The sequence below is a fragment of the Strongylocentrotus purpuratus genome, unplaced genomic scaffold, assembly GCF_000002235.5.
Source record: "Strongylocentrotus purpuratus isolate Spur 01 unplaced genomic scaffold, Spur_5.0 spur5_scaffold_5, whole genome shotgun sequence".
NCBI lineage: Eukaryota > Metazoa > Echinodermata > Echinoidea > Camarodonta > Strongylocentrotidae > Strongylocentrotus > Strongylocentrotus purpuratus.
Window position 1 is genome coordinate 6,566,708 of NW_022145611.1, and position 16,431 is coordinate 6,583,138.

The 16,431-nt window shown below is 38.0% G+C and overlaps 1 protein-coding gene across 3 annotated transcripts in view; it reads right to left on the reverse strand.

Annotated features, from left to right (window-relative positions):
• LOC584583 (neutral alpha-glucosidase AB) overlaps nt 1-8,729 on the reverse strand; it is a 34,882-nt gene extending 26,153 nt beyond the window's left edge. Inside the window, exons 1-6 of one of the 3 annotated variants that reach the window (XM_030999319.1) lie at nt 8,694-8,729; nt 7,807-7,923; nt 6,457-6,696; nt 4,977-5,150; nt 1,791-1,815; nt 776-914 (exon numbers count right to left, since the gene is read on the reverse strand). In XM_030999319.1, the coding sequence (XP_030855179.1) occupies nt 776-914; nt 1,791-1,815; nt 4,977-5,150; nt 6,457-6,696; nt 7,807-7,923; nt 8,694-8,725 (727 nt within the window). In that variant the 5' untranslated portion in view covers nt 8,726-8,729. Of the gene's footprint in view, nt 1-775; nt 915-1,790; nt 1,894-4,976; nt 5,151-6,456; nt 6,697-7,806; nt 7,924-8,641; nt 8,661-8,693 lie in introns of those variants that run through there. The other 2 variants (XM_030999316.1, XM_030999317.1) reach the window with 2 other exon arrangements.
• Nucleotides 8,730-16,431: the final 7,702 nt, after the last annotated feature.

The window sequence follows — 16,431 nt, forward strand, 5'->3', positions numbered from 1 at the left end:
TACAGTGATAGAAGTACCTACAAAAGGTTTTCAAATGAGTCCATACATGTACCTGCTAAAATTGTTTTGATTTTCCAAAAACAACCACTGAGATGCTCCGAGAACTCATTCAATTCAATTTGAAGCAAAGGGTATCGGTAAACGTTTTCTTGGCGAATTATTAGAGTGCTCAAAAGATATCCTTGCTATGAACAGTGGATATTTTATGTACTAAAATGATGTAACAGCCCCAGGTGAATTATATGCCATCACTTTTTTCATAATATGCACACATTTGATTTGATCTTATTTCTGCATTTTTCCTAATACAATAACTGAATTACAAAGAACATGTAAATGTAAAGTTTAATACAAATACGGAAACATTGATGACTTCATGTCAGAATGTAGTTTACATATAATATACCTTTAATAACACACTTAGTATTTCTATAATATAGTATTATAAATTCTAAGTATTATCCTAGCTATCTGTGGGAAAGTGCAGGAGACTGCCGTATGATATTAAGACTGCTTGGTTTCCATCAAATTTACCTTGATTTGTTTTCTCTATGACTTTATAGTCATCTCTGTCAAATATTTGCATACTGTAATGAACATATTGAAAGGCACGAGTACAAATATAACTTCTGCAATGAAATTGCTAAGGGAACACGAATGAGGTGGTTTATTAAATCATCAGGAAGAAGCCCAAAATCCATTCTTATTTCTTATTACACATAGACTTCATGAACACCTCCAATATTTAGGGAGCTTCCAGCAAACATGGACTCACCGTATGGTTTCCTGTCGGTGTGTGATTTGAAGGTCTCCTCCCACATATCTGGCTCCTCCGGCTCCTCCTCAAGCTCCTCCTGCTCCTGCTCCTCCACCACCGCCGGCTCCACGTTGTCCACCTCCTCTCCACCCTCCGCCTGATCAACACAAGGAGCCATTTCAAATCATGTGCTCAACCACTCATCACACTAACCCAAGGATTTATAGAAGAAATGGGCCATCTTGGCTGTTGCAGGTTTTCACAAGTTGCATTTAAGCGCTTTTCTTTCCATTTAAAAAAACAAAACAATTAAGACGTACCTATAATAATAGTCAGCTTTGGCACACTGCAAAATACTACAAATTTAGCAATCTGAAAACATTTGCTCTTGCTTTTTAGATAGGTAGATATAAAAAACACACAGCTCTAAAAGCAAACAAAGATCATCCCCTTCAACATAAATATACCTATATGTACTTGTACATGTATTCCCATCACCTGGGTAGAAATAGATAGATAAATAATAAATCCAAATAGATAAATAAATGAAAATTAATACTACAAATTTTGATTCAAAGGATTTTGTGATTCTCTCTCCCTCCACCATTTTTGGATATAGAGTAAATAAAGTATCCATAAATGAAAATTGTATTGAAAAAAAATCATGCTCCATATTTTTTTATTTGCAATCTTCAAAATAAAATACAAGAATGAATAAATATCATCTGAATAAAAAAAAAGCAGCTATAAGAAATAGTTTTCTATGAATAAATACTAATAATTAGCTATTACTAACAAATCACGCACATTTTTCATCACTATAAGTATAAGTTTTAATATTGATATATTTTTCATTGAAGTACTTGAAATGGATTTACTATTTTCGAAATTTTGCAAAAAGTGACAGAAAAAAAAACAAGAGTACCGGTAGCTGCAAATTTCAATAGAAAATGAAAGAAAACGCTAAAAGTTTGTCTTTGAAAAATATTCTGTGAAGCCTAAGACTTGAGAGACTAAACGCTGGACTACTCACCGGCTGGTCTTGGTCTTCCACGGATCTGTAACCAACCAAATCAAGAATGGCATCTTTAGCAAGGTCAAGTAGACCAGGGCCTTCTTCACCCTGGTCCAAAGAGCTAGGATAACACGTTAATAATTAAAAACAGGTTATGGGTTGTCAGACACCGCACATCCTCGGTACAGCTAATTCATATTCCTATTGTTCACCATTTTCATTGTTCATTGATTTTGATAAATGAGATAAGATGTTAATAAAATGGATTAAATATTTCTGTGTAATGGCATGTACCGGTATGCATAATAAGATGAAGGCAATGACCTGCAATGACCTGCAATGACCTGCAAATTGACCTTCATGACCTATAACCAAACTACCTACCATACCAGTTTGTCTCTCTAAGGCCATGATACATACTAGCACCAAATTTGAACTTTATGCTTCACATGATTCTTAACGCCCCACTGTACGACTTATAGCTACTTGTGCCCTCTATATAGCAAACAAATACAATGCCTAATCGTTGCATGTTGGTCCCCCATGATCCTCGTTTTCTTATGTTAATTGAGTGCTGATTTGATGAGATAACCACCTGTCAGTGACCTTGCAGGGAGGTCTAACCCCCCCCCCCTCCCCCACCTGGCCAAACTAGTGCAGACAGGCTTAAGATATTGCAATAACATGAATTTGAAGAAAGCAGGATGAAGAAATGTTTGGACGACCCACATTTGGTGGGCGGGGGGATAAAAGCTGAACACCTGCTATTTACTCAGACTCTGCATTGCATTATTGGCTGGCATTGGATATTAGATGTCTAACAACCCTTATACTGTTTCAGTGAGTCCATGAAGTAACATGTTAGAGCTATTAGTACAAGGATACAATGTAATGTAAACCTTGTACTGTCTGGCATGCAAGGACATACATTCACACAGAATGGTATCGAAAGACACCTGCAGACGATGGCAGACTATGGTTAATTGACATTCATATGAATGATACAGAAAGATTATATCTTATGGGTGTGACTGTGTACACGGCAGGAAGGTACAATGACAATATGTGTTTTACAAGTGCTTCTTACATTAAGTGTCTTTTATAATGGGCCAAGTCAATGGTGTAGATTTTACACCGCTTTCATTCTTTCAAATATCATTTCGAGCTAATAAACAAGCTTTTGTCCCGTCATATAAACTCTGAAAAATATTAATTAATGCATGCACACACCGTCACAAACAGATGAAATCATACGATTCCAAGGGGAATCATCTTCACTCATTATTTCCCCTTTTGTCACTTACTTGTTTGTCTCTTTACATTATAGTGTATCTGCATGTTTTTTTTTAAAGTGGTATTTGGAACGTGGAAACTAAATGAAATGAAACTAATTCCAATTAAAAAGATACTGATCTGAATTTGTAAAGAAAAACAATACTGCACACACTATGTTGAATTAATAATGCTGCAAAGTGAATCTGCCACTTGATTTAGCATGATAAACAAGAAACATTAGTTTGAAAGGAAATACATGTTGTTAGTATACTGCTCTTCATCTGTCCCGGATGCTAATCTACGAGCTTATAACATTTATAATTCAAACGTCATACTGGTGAGCTTTTATAATATTGGTTTGTTAAAGCAACAGTTTCTGATAGATGACATACATGTAGCTTGACACAAAATGCATTTGAAACAGGACCAGAAAGACCAGAAACAAAACCCTCCAAGGCACTGAAACTACTGTTTCAACAATTCAGGATAACATTGGCGTATGGTAAGACTGTACATGTATGTGTACATGTGGGAGCAAACAAGCTCTAAGCTAGACAATCATAGTACCAGTCAGACCAAAAATGAAATCCATGTTTTAGGAATTTTTAATTTTCTCTTCCTTTTACAGCCACCATTCAAATTTCCTAAAGTTTGTATGGACCCCTTTTTTCTTTTTTATTCTCACAAAATGTATTAATTCAACATATTATCTGAAGAAAGTCAACATATATTCCAAAATAGGAATTATTATAATTGCAATTTACTAATGGTGACTGGTACCATACTTTGTGCTGTTGTAGTAGTATGCACAAGATATGTATGAGATCTGTACAAGTAGGTTTAGAGAATATGGATGCTGAAAAACAGGTAAAATATGTCTGAAGAAGAAGATCTTTATAGCTCAGGTATGAGGTAGCATGCTTGGTTCTTCAGAAATATTGTGGTATACCAGCAAGATGATCGGCTGGAAGAGAATCAGAAATATCTGAATATGAAAAATATATGTGAAATCATAAAAACATAAAGATGTTCTAGAAAAGAATTTGGAGTATTGTTTTTCTTGTGAAGAGAAGTGCATGCTTTAGTTGAAAGAAAAATTAATTTGTTTCCTCCAGTAATCAAATTAAACATCTTTGGTATCAAAATTAGGTTCTATTCTTGTAACTTTACCTGGTGAGCCTCAATTGTCTTGGCATTTGTTGTTGTTAACCTACCACTAAGTGCCCTCTCCCTCCCCTTCCCCATGTCACATTTTGAATTCTTAGGGGGTACCGAGTGCAATTTTAAGGGTCCTTGTAAACTAACCCAATATTGTCAAGCTCTGCTCGAGAAAACTTACCCCCTCCCAGCAAAACTACCCCTTGACAACTACTGACTAAAATTCATTTAAAACCTAATTGTAAAGGGTCATTTTCCTACGTTGGATAATATTCATCTTTTGAAAGTATTGTATCTTATACTATTTAAGCAACTAACATTCAAACCACTATTAGGCCTAACTTTCACCCACATATCACTCTCCTCAGTCACAAAGTTCCAAATAGTATACTATTTAGCTTTCAAACACACAGCGCCTACACTCAAGATAGATTCAAATTAATACTCGGAAAATAAATCAAATGTATCTATAAATAATGCACACATAACAAATAGAAATACAAATCACGACCAGTAACTTTTTAAATATTTATCCAACCCTGACAAGAAGATGCAAAAAGATTAAGAATTCAAGAAATGGAATAAAGTACTGGTATATAAAAAATAAACAGACATATAAAAGCATGCAAAAATCATCAAAGAGAGCACGGCTTACATAGGAAAGAATAACTACAAAATTTTGCAAATCCCACCACCACAGTATTTTGGCCTTGATATGGTTTTCACTAGATTCCTTTTTTGCCGAGCTCCCTGAATTTCATTTGATCTTACTTTCTCCTCTCCCGCTGATGTTCAAACTTCATGAGCCCTCTCGGGTTGATACTGAAGACGAGCTGCTTGTTGTCGTAGAAGTCCATGCGGAACGGCTCCGAGGAGAGCAGCACCGTGATGCCCGAGCTGGTGGCGGCCTCGATGGACGTTGAGTCCTGCTTGTTGATTTTCCATCTTTCAGGGGGGGGGGGGGGGTGGGGTGAGAAAGGAAAGACAAGACCAGAGATGACAATTAGTGTCTCTCACATTGGATGGTTTGGTGAATCGATTCATGACACGATCATCAACAACTTCAAAACCTGTTCTATAAATGCTTGTCCACCACTCACCACTATTAGGGACTTTTAGATTCTGCACGACGAGAACGTGGACTGCCCTTTTAAGGCACTGGCAGTGACGTCACATTGCCTTAAAAGGGCAGTCCACGTTCTCTTCGTGCAGAATCTAAAAGCCCCTATTAAAGCCCCACTATCCTACTTGTAGCTACTTGCTCCCTCTATATAGAAAACTTCCCCAATCGGTGCCTGTTGGTCCCCCATGATCCTCTCTTTCTTATGTTAGTTGAGAGCTGAGTTGATGAGATAGCCACCTGTCAGTGACATGGCTGGGTCGTCTAATCCCTTCTGACCCAGTAGTATTGACGGTCTTTAAGGCAGTGTGACGTCCTTTTAAGGCACTGACTGGCAGTGATGTCACATTGCCTTAAAAGGGTAGTCCACGTTCTCGTTGTGCAGAATCTAAAAGTCCCTATTTAAACAACTTTGGATTTCCTACAAGAGAGTGATTTTTTCTACAACAATTTTTTTACAACCAATTCTGGTAATATTTCTAGGGCTCTTATTGGGAACTTCCAGAACTAAATCACTCTCAGCTACATTATATTTGTCCACAGATTAAAGGGAGAGTGTATAGTATTGAGAAAAAGATGCAGTACAAAATGATCTTTGTTTGTAAACCAAATGTATTCCATAAGTTATTGCGAGAGCATCTGAAGATCATGAGATAACAAAAGATATCCAGTTTATAGGCCTTTAACCCTCGTTCAAACAAAACCTGATTAAAATAAAAGGAGGAAGGAAGAAAAAAAGCGGCAGCAAAATAACATGAGAATAGGGTAGAGCGTATCACCAATCCATATGCAATAGCCCATAAGGAACGAGACTGCGCAGAGGCCTTCGTTAAAAACAGCTACTTTCATCCCACTTGTCATTCACTGACACGCAAAATTATCCCTGCTACAATTTTGTTGAGGCAGTTTACCATGGCTGGTGTAACAATGACACTTTATCAGGGAGAAAATTAATTAATTACAACAATTTGGGGGCTACTTTTCAAGCTTACTTGCATGAAAATAACATTCTTTAATTTATTTTGCATTGAGCTCAATGCAAATTTCGGGGGCTCTTTTGGGCATTTCGGGGGCTAATTCGCCGGAGCCCCCATGTATTTTTCCCCCTGCACTTTATACACTGTTCATTACCTGATAGGAGTTGGTTCTACAACCAGGACATCCGGGACCTCGTATCTTGGTCTGATGGGACTCAGTTCGTTGACCTTGAACCGGACCATCCTATCCTCCAGGCCAAAGACCTCTAGACTGAGCAGGATACCATTCTTGGTGTTGAGGATGTTTCCCCGCATCACCCCATCAGCCTCGATGTGGAAGGAATCTAGGACAGCTGCATAGGGGGACTGGCCTTCAGGGATGTCTTTGTGCCGCCTGTAGGGAGATAATATTTACTTGAATTATGACTTTTCACGATGAATTTTGTGAGACATTGTAGAGCAAGCACCATGAGCACCCAGCAGAGGTGGATACCATTATCATTATCATCATCATCAGAGCAACGAGTGTAAATCAGTTCAAATCCATCCTTGGGAACTATTGGTACAGCCACCCCCTTAAGTACAGTCCATACCAGAGAGATAGCATTACCTGGAGGGGCAAATAAGTTTATCTTTACGCTTCAACATCAAAGCAAACATCAAAGTAAGTTTACATCATGGGTTGGTTGATTTCTTACAATTACCCACATGCCCTGGTGACAATTTCCTTGCAGTCAATATCCTACACAAACAAATTCTTAACTTCCCTCCTCTAGATCTAGTCCTGAGTACGGTATAACCCTAAACAAACTTGCCTAATATAGAAATCATTCATGTGCATATGATGGCAGTGTAAATATCTTCTCAGGAGCTTGAAAATATTTTGATTCATTAAACAACATTTGTAATCAATCTTCTATTGTGAGTGTGAGTGTCATAATTTATGACTGACTGATTAACAACATGTTCGTCATCCATGCATTAAAATGTTCACTGCCTGAACAATGAACAATGGATTGACCTTTTGAAATGTGCAAGTGCTGAGGTATAGTGGTTCTGTCACTTGACTTACAACTGAAAGGTCAAGGGTTTGAATCCCTGTTCGGTACTCCCCATTCCCCACCAAGTTTCAAATGGGCAAGTGGTATAGTGCTACATATCTGGCCACCAAGATATAGCTGGGGTAATATTACACTGCAGCACTTCGAGCAGCTGCATGCAATTGGATTTGTGCTATACATCATTACAAGTTATATAACTAGTTGATATAAAAAGTAAAACTGCATGTACTTTGGTGATGGCTGTAATTAAAAATAGTATGTAATTTCACACATTTTCATCACAAATCAAATATTACATTCATATTCTATCAGGATATGTTAAAAGTGCTGATCCAACTTCACTTTGATCACACCATTCTTTTTATTTTTTTTCCAAATCCTAATTTGATTTACATGTACACACTGTGAGATAAATTCAAAGTAACTGATATTTAGCATCTTACCTTGCAAATCCACATTGATCAACAGTTTTGAAATTGGACTTGTCGACTGCATGACCAGGTTCAAATAGTAGCACAAGGGCGAGGCCGATCATAGACAACTGCATGAAAGCCATATTTCTAGATGCAAATATATAAAAAAAGAGCAAACAATAGCAGAGAAAGTTTGTTATCAAAGAAGAATTAGGCCTAACGTTAGATCTCGTTCTTTTGATCGTCTCAGGACTACGGTAGATAACTTCACACAGGCGCGCGCCCGCCTGCAACCCAGCATCGGTATGTACTTGTATTCTGCAGCGGTTTGCCGTGAAACCCGAGAAAAAGTGTATAGAGTCTAGATCTACTTAGATCTATATCATTGTTTTTCCGAAAAATACTCCAAAAATAACGAGAAAATTAACACGAAACAGGTAATTAACATCTAGATCTAGCCCAACAACTTTTAACTCATGATCTTTATTTGGACATTTAATGAATATTTACTTCATTTTGGGTATGTTTTTGTAGGGTATCTCCAGGCCGGAGTTACGGGTCATATTTTGGATACCTTACTGAACAAGCGCCAATTTACAGCCATGGACTTCTTCACTTTTCTTTTCTTTTTCATTCAGTGACAATTTGTCACGGACCCGCCTGCCTGGGACAATGCGCTGCGCTGCCAGTGCAGTGAACAGCTCAGTTGAACTATCGGCACTCTCGAAGTCGAAATCCCTCGACTCTTATCTCTCGTACTCGAACTCGTATCTGTCTTCCCATACTTTATTTACAATTTCAATATATTCTAAAATGAAATGAAAATCTGAATTACGGAAACATTACATCATAATAACAACAATACCAATGCAATGCCATCGCAATGATCAAAACGAAACTGAGAAAATCAGACTCACGAATTATTACACGTTGACTTACGCTTCGCCATGATAAATAAGCTATGGTAGCTTTGCGGCGTCAGATTTTTTTTTTAGTTTTCCGCAGACTAGTTATATTGTAGACTAGGTCTAGTCTATTAATATAAGATTGTTCTATTTACATTATTTGTTTTAATTGTGATTTGTTTCTACACCAAATTTAGAACAGAGGATGGAGATTAGAGGGAGAGAGATTAGCTAGAGAGAGAGAGAGAGAGAGAGAGAGAGAGAGAGAGAGAGAGAGAGAGAGAGAGAGAGAGAGAAGATGGGGTACTATAATGGAGAATGTATGAATAGGTGCCCCTATAGCTATACACGCGTGCCCCTTTTTCTCTCCGAATTCTAATAAATGCCTGTAGGTTGGAGGCAGGGGACACAATGCCCAAAACGTGAGAGCATGAACTGTGCCCCCTTCAGAAATATAATCGTGCTAATTCCCCTTCGATCGATCGAGTCATTAAAGAATCAACGGTGCTCGATTTACACTAAAACGTGTGCTAGTTAGCTTCATAAAACATAATTATCTTAGGCCTACTCGACTGCTAACATAGCCAGAGGCATCTCCAAACATATCAATTATTATCCTTAAACGCCGTGCCCTTTTCAACTTTACAGAATGCCAAGGTAATTAAAGACATTGAATGAGTTTTAAAACTCAGGCAACTGTCACAAAGAACATTACCAAATGTTAAACAAAAGGAAATTATGACAAGTTAAAAATGCCACCCATCCAGTGTTCATAAACAATAGATTTCTCATAGCCTCGCTCGCATGTGCCCCTACCGCTTTTAAACGATTGAGCACATTTTCTTTTAATATCCCCAAAGCTCGCTCACTATGCATGCTCACTCGCCATTTATATCTAATTATATTCCTTTATGAGACTTTGGATAAAACCCCATCAAGATTGGGTATTTTCTCTAATCAGATCTGCTCGGTCGCTAGCTATGCGACCTCACAAATCATATTATCATCATAATTATTATTATTATTGCTTGCTCGCTCATAAAAGAATAGGCATATTCAGACCATCAAACACAAACTGAAAAATAATAATGTATTGCAGAAGCAGTATCTTAAAGATACTATGTCCCTTTTGAAGCCAACATCAAATTATGTAGAACTTTGCAGGAATTATGAATGTCATGTCCTATCTGTGATTTTTTTTCTTGCCAAATCCCCCCCCCCCAACTCAGGGGGGGGGGGGGTGTCAATGAGGGAGCACATTTTTTTTTTTTGCCCTCGAAAATTTGAAAAATTGCACCCCCCCCCCCCTTGAGCGCCGGGGGGGGGGGGTGCCATCCCCCCAAAAGCTAAAAAATCACGTGTTTTTACATGTTTTTTCCCCAGGGGGCGCCCCTTACCCCCTGGATCCGTCACTGGTTCCAGGAGTGGGGGGGGGGGGGGGGGCATATGATGTATTTTGTTTAATGTGTAGACTTGTATGAATATGTACCTGCTGGAAACTGCGTTTTGGTGCAGATAATTATTATTTTTAACATTGATTGATCCCCCTCCCCAACCGGATACCCCCCCCCCCCCTTAGGGGCCCAATCGGGCCACCCTGGGAACTGTAATGAACACCTACATACCTTGACTGTTGTACTGCTGAATTTGGAGAAGATAGTTGAAATCTACATAGGTTAGGCCCTTTCGGGCTCTCCCCCTTGGTCCCCATGGGGGCCACGTTTTCTATTTAAACAACTTTGGACCCCCTTCCTCTAAGGATGATTCCTGCCTAGTTTGGTTAAAATCTGACCTTGCGTTTTTAGGAAGAAGATGAACATGTAAAGGGTTTACGCATCACGGACGGGGACGGCGGCAATAGCTCATGCACCTTCAGCCTCCGGCTGAAGGTGCATGAAGCGAGCTTTAAAAAAAAAGCCTGATTATTGTAGTATTTGGGTCATAAATAGGGCAAGAAGGAGCAACTCATTTTTACTACGCGCTTTAAAGAAGTTTCAATTTAAGGAAATGGGTTCAAACTTTGTATAGTAGTGCAAAGGGAAAGGTGATGAAGTACGGATGCAGGCGCGTACGCAGGGGGGGGGGGGGTTGAACCCCCCCCTTTGTATTTTTTATATGTGTATTTTAAAGGAACCCCCCCCTTTGGTAATGTTTTAAAGGGTCCATTACCCCCCCCCCCCCCCCCCCGCTTATCCAGCGGCTGGCTGGGTCGTTGCGATTTTTTGGGACCAAATAAAAAAAAATTAAATTAAATTTTTAAAAAAAGTGTCCTCTTACCCAACCCCCCCTCCCCGGCTGGCCGAGTCGTTGCGATTTTTTGGGACCAAATTAAAAAAATATGAAAAAAGTGCCCCCCCCCCCTTATTCAGCGACTGGCTGAGTCGTTGCGAAATTTTCGGCCCGATTTAAAAATGTTAAACCCCTCCCCCCTCCCCCTTGAAAAAATCCTGCGTACGCGCCTGTACGGATGGATGTCAAAGTCTTTCTCTATTGAGCAAGGGGTAAGACAGGGATGTCCATTGTTTTCCTTACTTTTCGTTATTGTAGCAGAATTTCTAGCATGTAAGATACTAAAAAACGAAGATATAAAAGGAATTGATTTAATTATTAGTACTGTATTGTCCGAATTAAAAGTGTCACACAATAATCAAGTAATCAAGAAAAAAGAATCTGTGAAGTAATTAGGCATTGAGTTGGCTAGCGCAATTTCATTTTCGTTTTTAGTAGAATCAGTTGTGAAAGCAAATTCTCGTCGGATTCTCGTCTGAAATTTGTGTACAGATATCAAAGTTGTATGGATTAACAAGCAAGACGTATACTCTGCTTTGCTCTTATTCAATGTTTATCTCACAGGTATAGTAACAGAAACAAGTCAGATCAAAAGAAGTTGCAAATTATACAGAAAAAAAATGGTGACATTATTTCGTCAACTGTTCTGGTCCAAAAAATCATTTTGGCTACAGCGAGCTTTCTACTCGTATTGCATCACGCGCATAAAATATATCATATATTAAACAATAATCTAATCACTATATTCGATCCAACTTCGATCTTGTTACTGTCTTACATGATTGTAATACAAGAAATAGCCGATTCAACTCTAACTTACCAGAAAGAGTAGGTAATAGGTATAGTATTGGAAATTAGTTTTATTACTATGTCATAAAACATTGGAATTCCCTTCCTAATGATATAAAAAAAAAATAGAAAACTTTGCTCATTTTAAGAGGAATTTAAAGGAATACCTAACACTTGAGAGTCAGAGGAGAGAAGCGAATGATTATGATTAAAATTGTTATTCTTCTGCCGGTTCATAATTTTCATTTTGTATATATTTATGTTTTAGTACGTTATAGAACTTCTACCTAATTGTATTCATCATTATTTTCCTCATCTTCCTCCTCCTCCTCTTTTTCTTCTTCTCCTTTTTCTTTTTCTTCTTGTACTTATTATTATTTCTATCATCAGTTTAATGTGGTTAGTATCATCATCATCATTATTATCTTTACTAAGTTTTTCTTTCTTACCTGTCTGTTAATATTACTATTTTAACTTATTAATTTTGTACATGACTCGTCTGTCGGGTACCCCACTGGAAATAAGCTCGAAAGCTTTCGTGGGTTATCCTGTTCAAGCTGACTTAATTTTGATTTGTTATTATCGTATATTGTATGTTGGAAGCTTGGCGAATAAAAATCAATCAATCAATACAGGTTGAATATTGGTAATGGCTGTATATTAGGCTTATCGAAAAAGAATAACGAAGGATTCTCTGCAGTCATTTTTTCAGCGCTGCTTTATCTTCTTCTTTCTTTAAATTTTATTTATATACCTTTCGGCCCACAAATTGTGACTTTTTGCTCGATTATTGCCGAGGGGCCGATCTGGGTAGGGGGGCACTTCTTTCCCGGGCTTGTACGCCAAGGTCATGAATCACAGAGTGTTGCGTATGCTTTTTTGAAATCTAGAAACATAATAATACAAGGCAATTTCTTATCTAAACAATAATCAATAACATCCTGACATCCTGACATTTTCTGTTGCTGACCTTTTTTAAAAAAAGCCAGTTTGATCTGTGGAAATGATACCACCTATAACATTTTGTAATCATTTTGGTAAAACTTGTGCACATAATTTATAGTCTACGTTTTAGAGGGATATAGGTCTCCAATTATCTAGAATTCTTTTATTTCCCTTTTTAAACAACAATGTTAAAACAGCTTGCCTTTGACTTGGTGACAAACTCTGTTTACCGTACCCGTAATTCAAACAATCTATTATTAAATATTTTACCTCTGACCAAAAACATTTGTAGAACTCTACACTTAAGCCGTCGCTTCCAGGTGCTTTGTTATTATGCCCTTTGTATTATGCATAGAAGACAGTGCTTCAGCACATCTCTTTTCCGTAAGGTCACCTTCACAGCCTTAGTGCCTCATTTTCTTTTAAAGTTGTCAACTTAACATTACGAACAAAATTGTCATATATTCTTCTTTTTCGGTATATTATACAAATCTTTGTAATAATTATAAATTTCGAATAATATCTTTTCCTGTTTAACAAATTTCTTTCCTGACTTTTCTATACAATCTATTTCCTTTTTTATACCATTTCTTTTTTCAAGCTGCAAGAAATAACGGGTTGATTTTTTCCCTTCTTCTAACCATGTTCTCCTGGAACGGATGAAGGCTCCTTTACATTTTTCAATTAAAAAATTATCAACCTGATTTTGAACATCTTTTAACTCTTGCATATTTTCCTCAGTGGTGTTCCTATTTACTTCATTTTGCAATGAACGGTATTTCTTTTCTAAATCTTCATAAATCACTCTTTTCTTTTTACTAATATCTTTTGAATATTTCATTGAAAATTCTTCAATATTCACTTTACACATTTCCCTTTTCATTTGTGCACATAACGAATCATTTAATTTAACCTTTCTAATTATATTCGAGATATTTCCTTTATACACTGCATCATTTAACAATTGTTTGTTTATTTTCCAATAACCTCTCCCACGTATTTCCTCTGAAGTTTTTATTTTCAAAGAGACCGCATTATGGTCACATTTGATAGCAGGTCTAATATCTGTTGAGTAAAGAGAGTCACACACTTGGCGAGAGACGAGCCAATAATCTAGACGTGAGAATAATTAAGGATACTTGTCTCCAAGTGAATTACCCCCATCCGGATTAACTTTTCTCCATATATCAATTAGACCTAATTTTTTCTTGAACAAAGTAAAGTACTTTTTGGGTAAATATACATTAGACAAACCTTCACAGTCATGAAATTTGTTTTGAATACAGTTCCAATCTCCTTCAGCATTTTGCCCTTTGAAATTTAAAAGCCAATCTAATAGACCTTTAAAATAGAAATCCTTTTCTGTCCGTTTGGTAGAAGCATATACATTCAGCCCTAAAAATGGTTCACCTTTGTATATAGCGATTGCTCTACCATCATTTTTAGAATATGTATCTAATAACTCAAATTTAATATTCTTACTTGGTAAAATTGCAACACCCTTTGCGTGTTTGAACCATGATTAAATAAACATTTACCATTCCATTCAGAATCGATAGTGAGATAAAAACATCTTGATATATTGACCATGCCTCATTTACATCTGTAAAGTCAGTTATCCCTGACCAATCAACAGCAGATAGTTGAGGATTGAAAGTCTCTTCTGTATATTTTTCAGGGATCTGATATCATTAGTCATGTGATGAACTCAGGCGCGCCGGAAGCAGTTTGGGATTGGGGGGGGGGGGGCAAACATTGCAGGGGCTCACCCGGTGGCGCATCCAGGGGGGCCCGGGGGCCCAGGCCCCCACCCCTGGGGCAAAAAAAATGTGTAAAAACACGTTAATTTTACTTTTTTTAAGATGGGCCTCCTCCCCTGGCGCTGAAGGGGGAGGGGTGCGATTTTTCAAATTTTCGAGGACCAAAAAAAAAAAAAAAAAATTAGTGATCACTTTTTTAGGCATTAAATTACGGTCAGATAGGCATATTTAGATACCTTATTTCTGACACTGGCAGTTCACTAATTGGCTGGGAGTTCAGGGGCAGAGCCCCCGGAAGCTCAGGGGTTTTAGGTATTTAATGACGATTAGATGAGAACCCAGGGGCATTCTTTAAGGCCATTGATGTAGTCCAGAGGGCAGAGCCCCCTGAAGCTCAGAGGTTTTAGATATTTAACTACGGTCAGATGAGCATCCAGGGGCCCGCCTTAGGGGCCCTTGGTGGAGTCAAGGGGGCAGAGTCCAGGGGGCAGAGTCCCCGGAAGCTCAGGGGTTTTAGGTATTTAATAACGGTCAGAAGAGCATTAAGGGGGCTCGCCCTAGGGCCCTTGGTAGGGTCCGGTGGCGGAGCCCCCGTTAGCTCTGGGGTTTTAGGCATTGAATTACGGTCAGATGATCATATTTTGATACTTCATTTGTGACATTAGCAGGTCACTTATTTTTTTCTCTCTCTTTCTTTCTTGTTCTCTGTAACATACTTTTTTCAAAAAAGTGAGGGGGGGGGGGGGGGGCTCGAGCCCCCGAGCCCAGCCATTCTTCAGGCCCTGACATGAAGGCTTCTAAATAAGTATATATTTCGCCCGACTGTAAGTTGGGGAATTTCTAATTTTCCAACAAACGCTTTAAAAAGGTATGACTTACACAAAAATTGAGAAAAAATACCGGAAAATCATGTCATTTAAGCAACATTTGTAAATCACTGGTATAGAATAAGAAATTACCCCCCCCCCCATAATTACGCCAGCGTTCAGGGTCTCATGTCTTCTCACCCCTATAACAAAAAAACACACGCTTTCCCATCCTCTCACAATATTTCCACGATATGCGCGTATCGCTAAAATGCAAAAACCTCCATTGATAAATACAGGTGGCATGCGGAATGTTTAGGATATTTAATTCCTGTTAACGTTCCTTTTCTTTGAATGGAATTTTCATGGCTAGGGTACGTCGACGCCCCCACAAAAACAAAAAACAAAGAAAATGCAATAAATTTTCAATAATTCATTGCATTTCCCCCAGTCCCCAATAGGAAAAATACCTCCGCAGGGCCATGCATAATGGTTCAAGGCATGCCCACATAGAAGATTTTTTAATGTTGGGGGTCGGGGCAAAATGCAATGAATTATTGAAAAATTATTGTTTTTTGTTTTTGTGGGGGCGTCGACGTACCCTAGCACCCGCTGCGTTTAGTCATGATTCATTGGCTAAGCATTGGCCTCGTTACTGTGAGCCCCCAGGATCAAAACCGTGTCGATGTCCTATATTAGTGCCCTTTTATGAGGTATTAATCCCCATTACTGTCAGTTATGACTTCAGGACGTAGGTCCCCTAGTTGATTAGCATTGTAACACACAAATACTTTAGCATTTACGCAAAACAAACACTCCCCAATTGTCATTCAATTAAATCTGAGAATTATACTTTTATCTATTAGAAATAAATCATTGTCAAAATCATTCAATAAATTGGGGTAAAAATAATTATTCCACCATTATGACCAACAGTGCATATGCATTCAATTTGATTACATTACGAAAATGGCCTGTTCCATATCACCACTGCTCAAGCTTCTTGAATATTTATCAGCAGGTATTTGCATTATAAAATGGCATTATCGCCATATCAATGAGACTCGGAAAATAATAAAACTAACAACTTTTAAATAAACAATTATTTTAAACTCTGAAGTAGAAGCAAAAAGAAAAGGGCAAATTTAAATGACCTTGAAT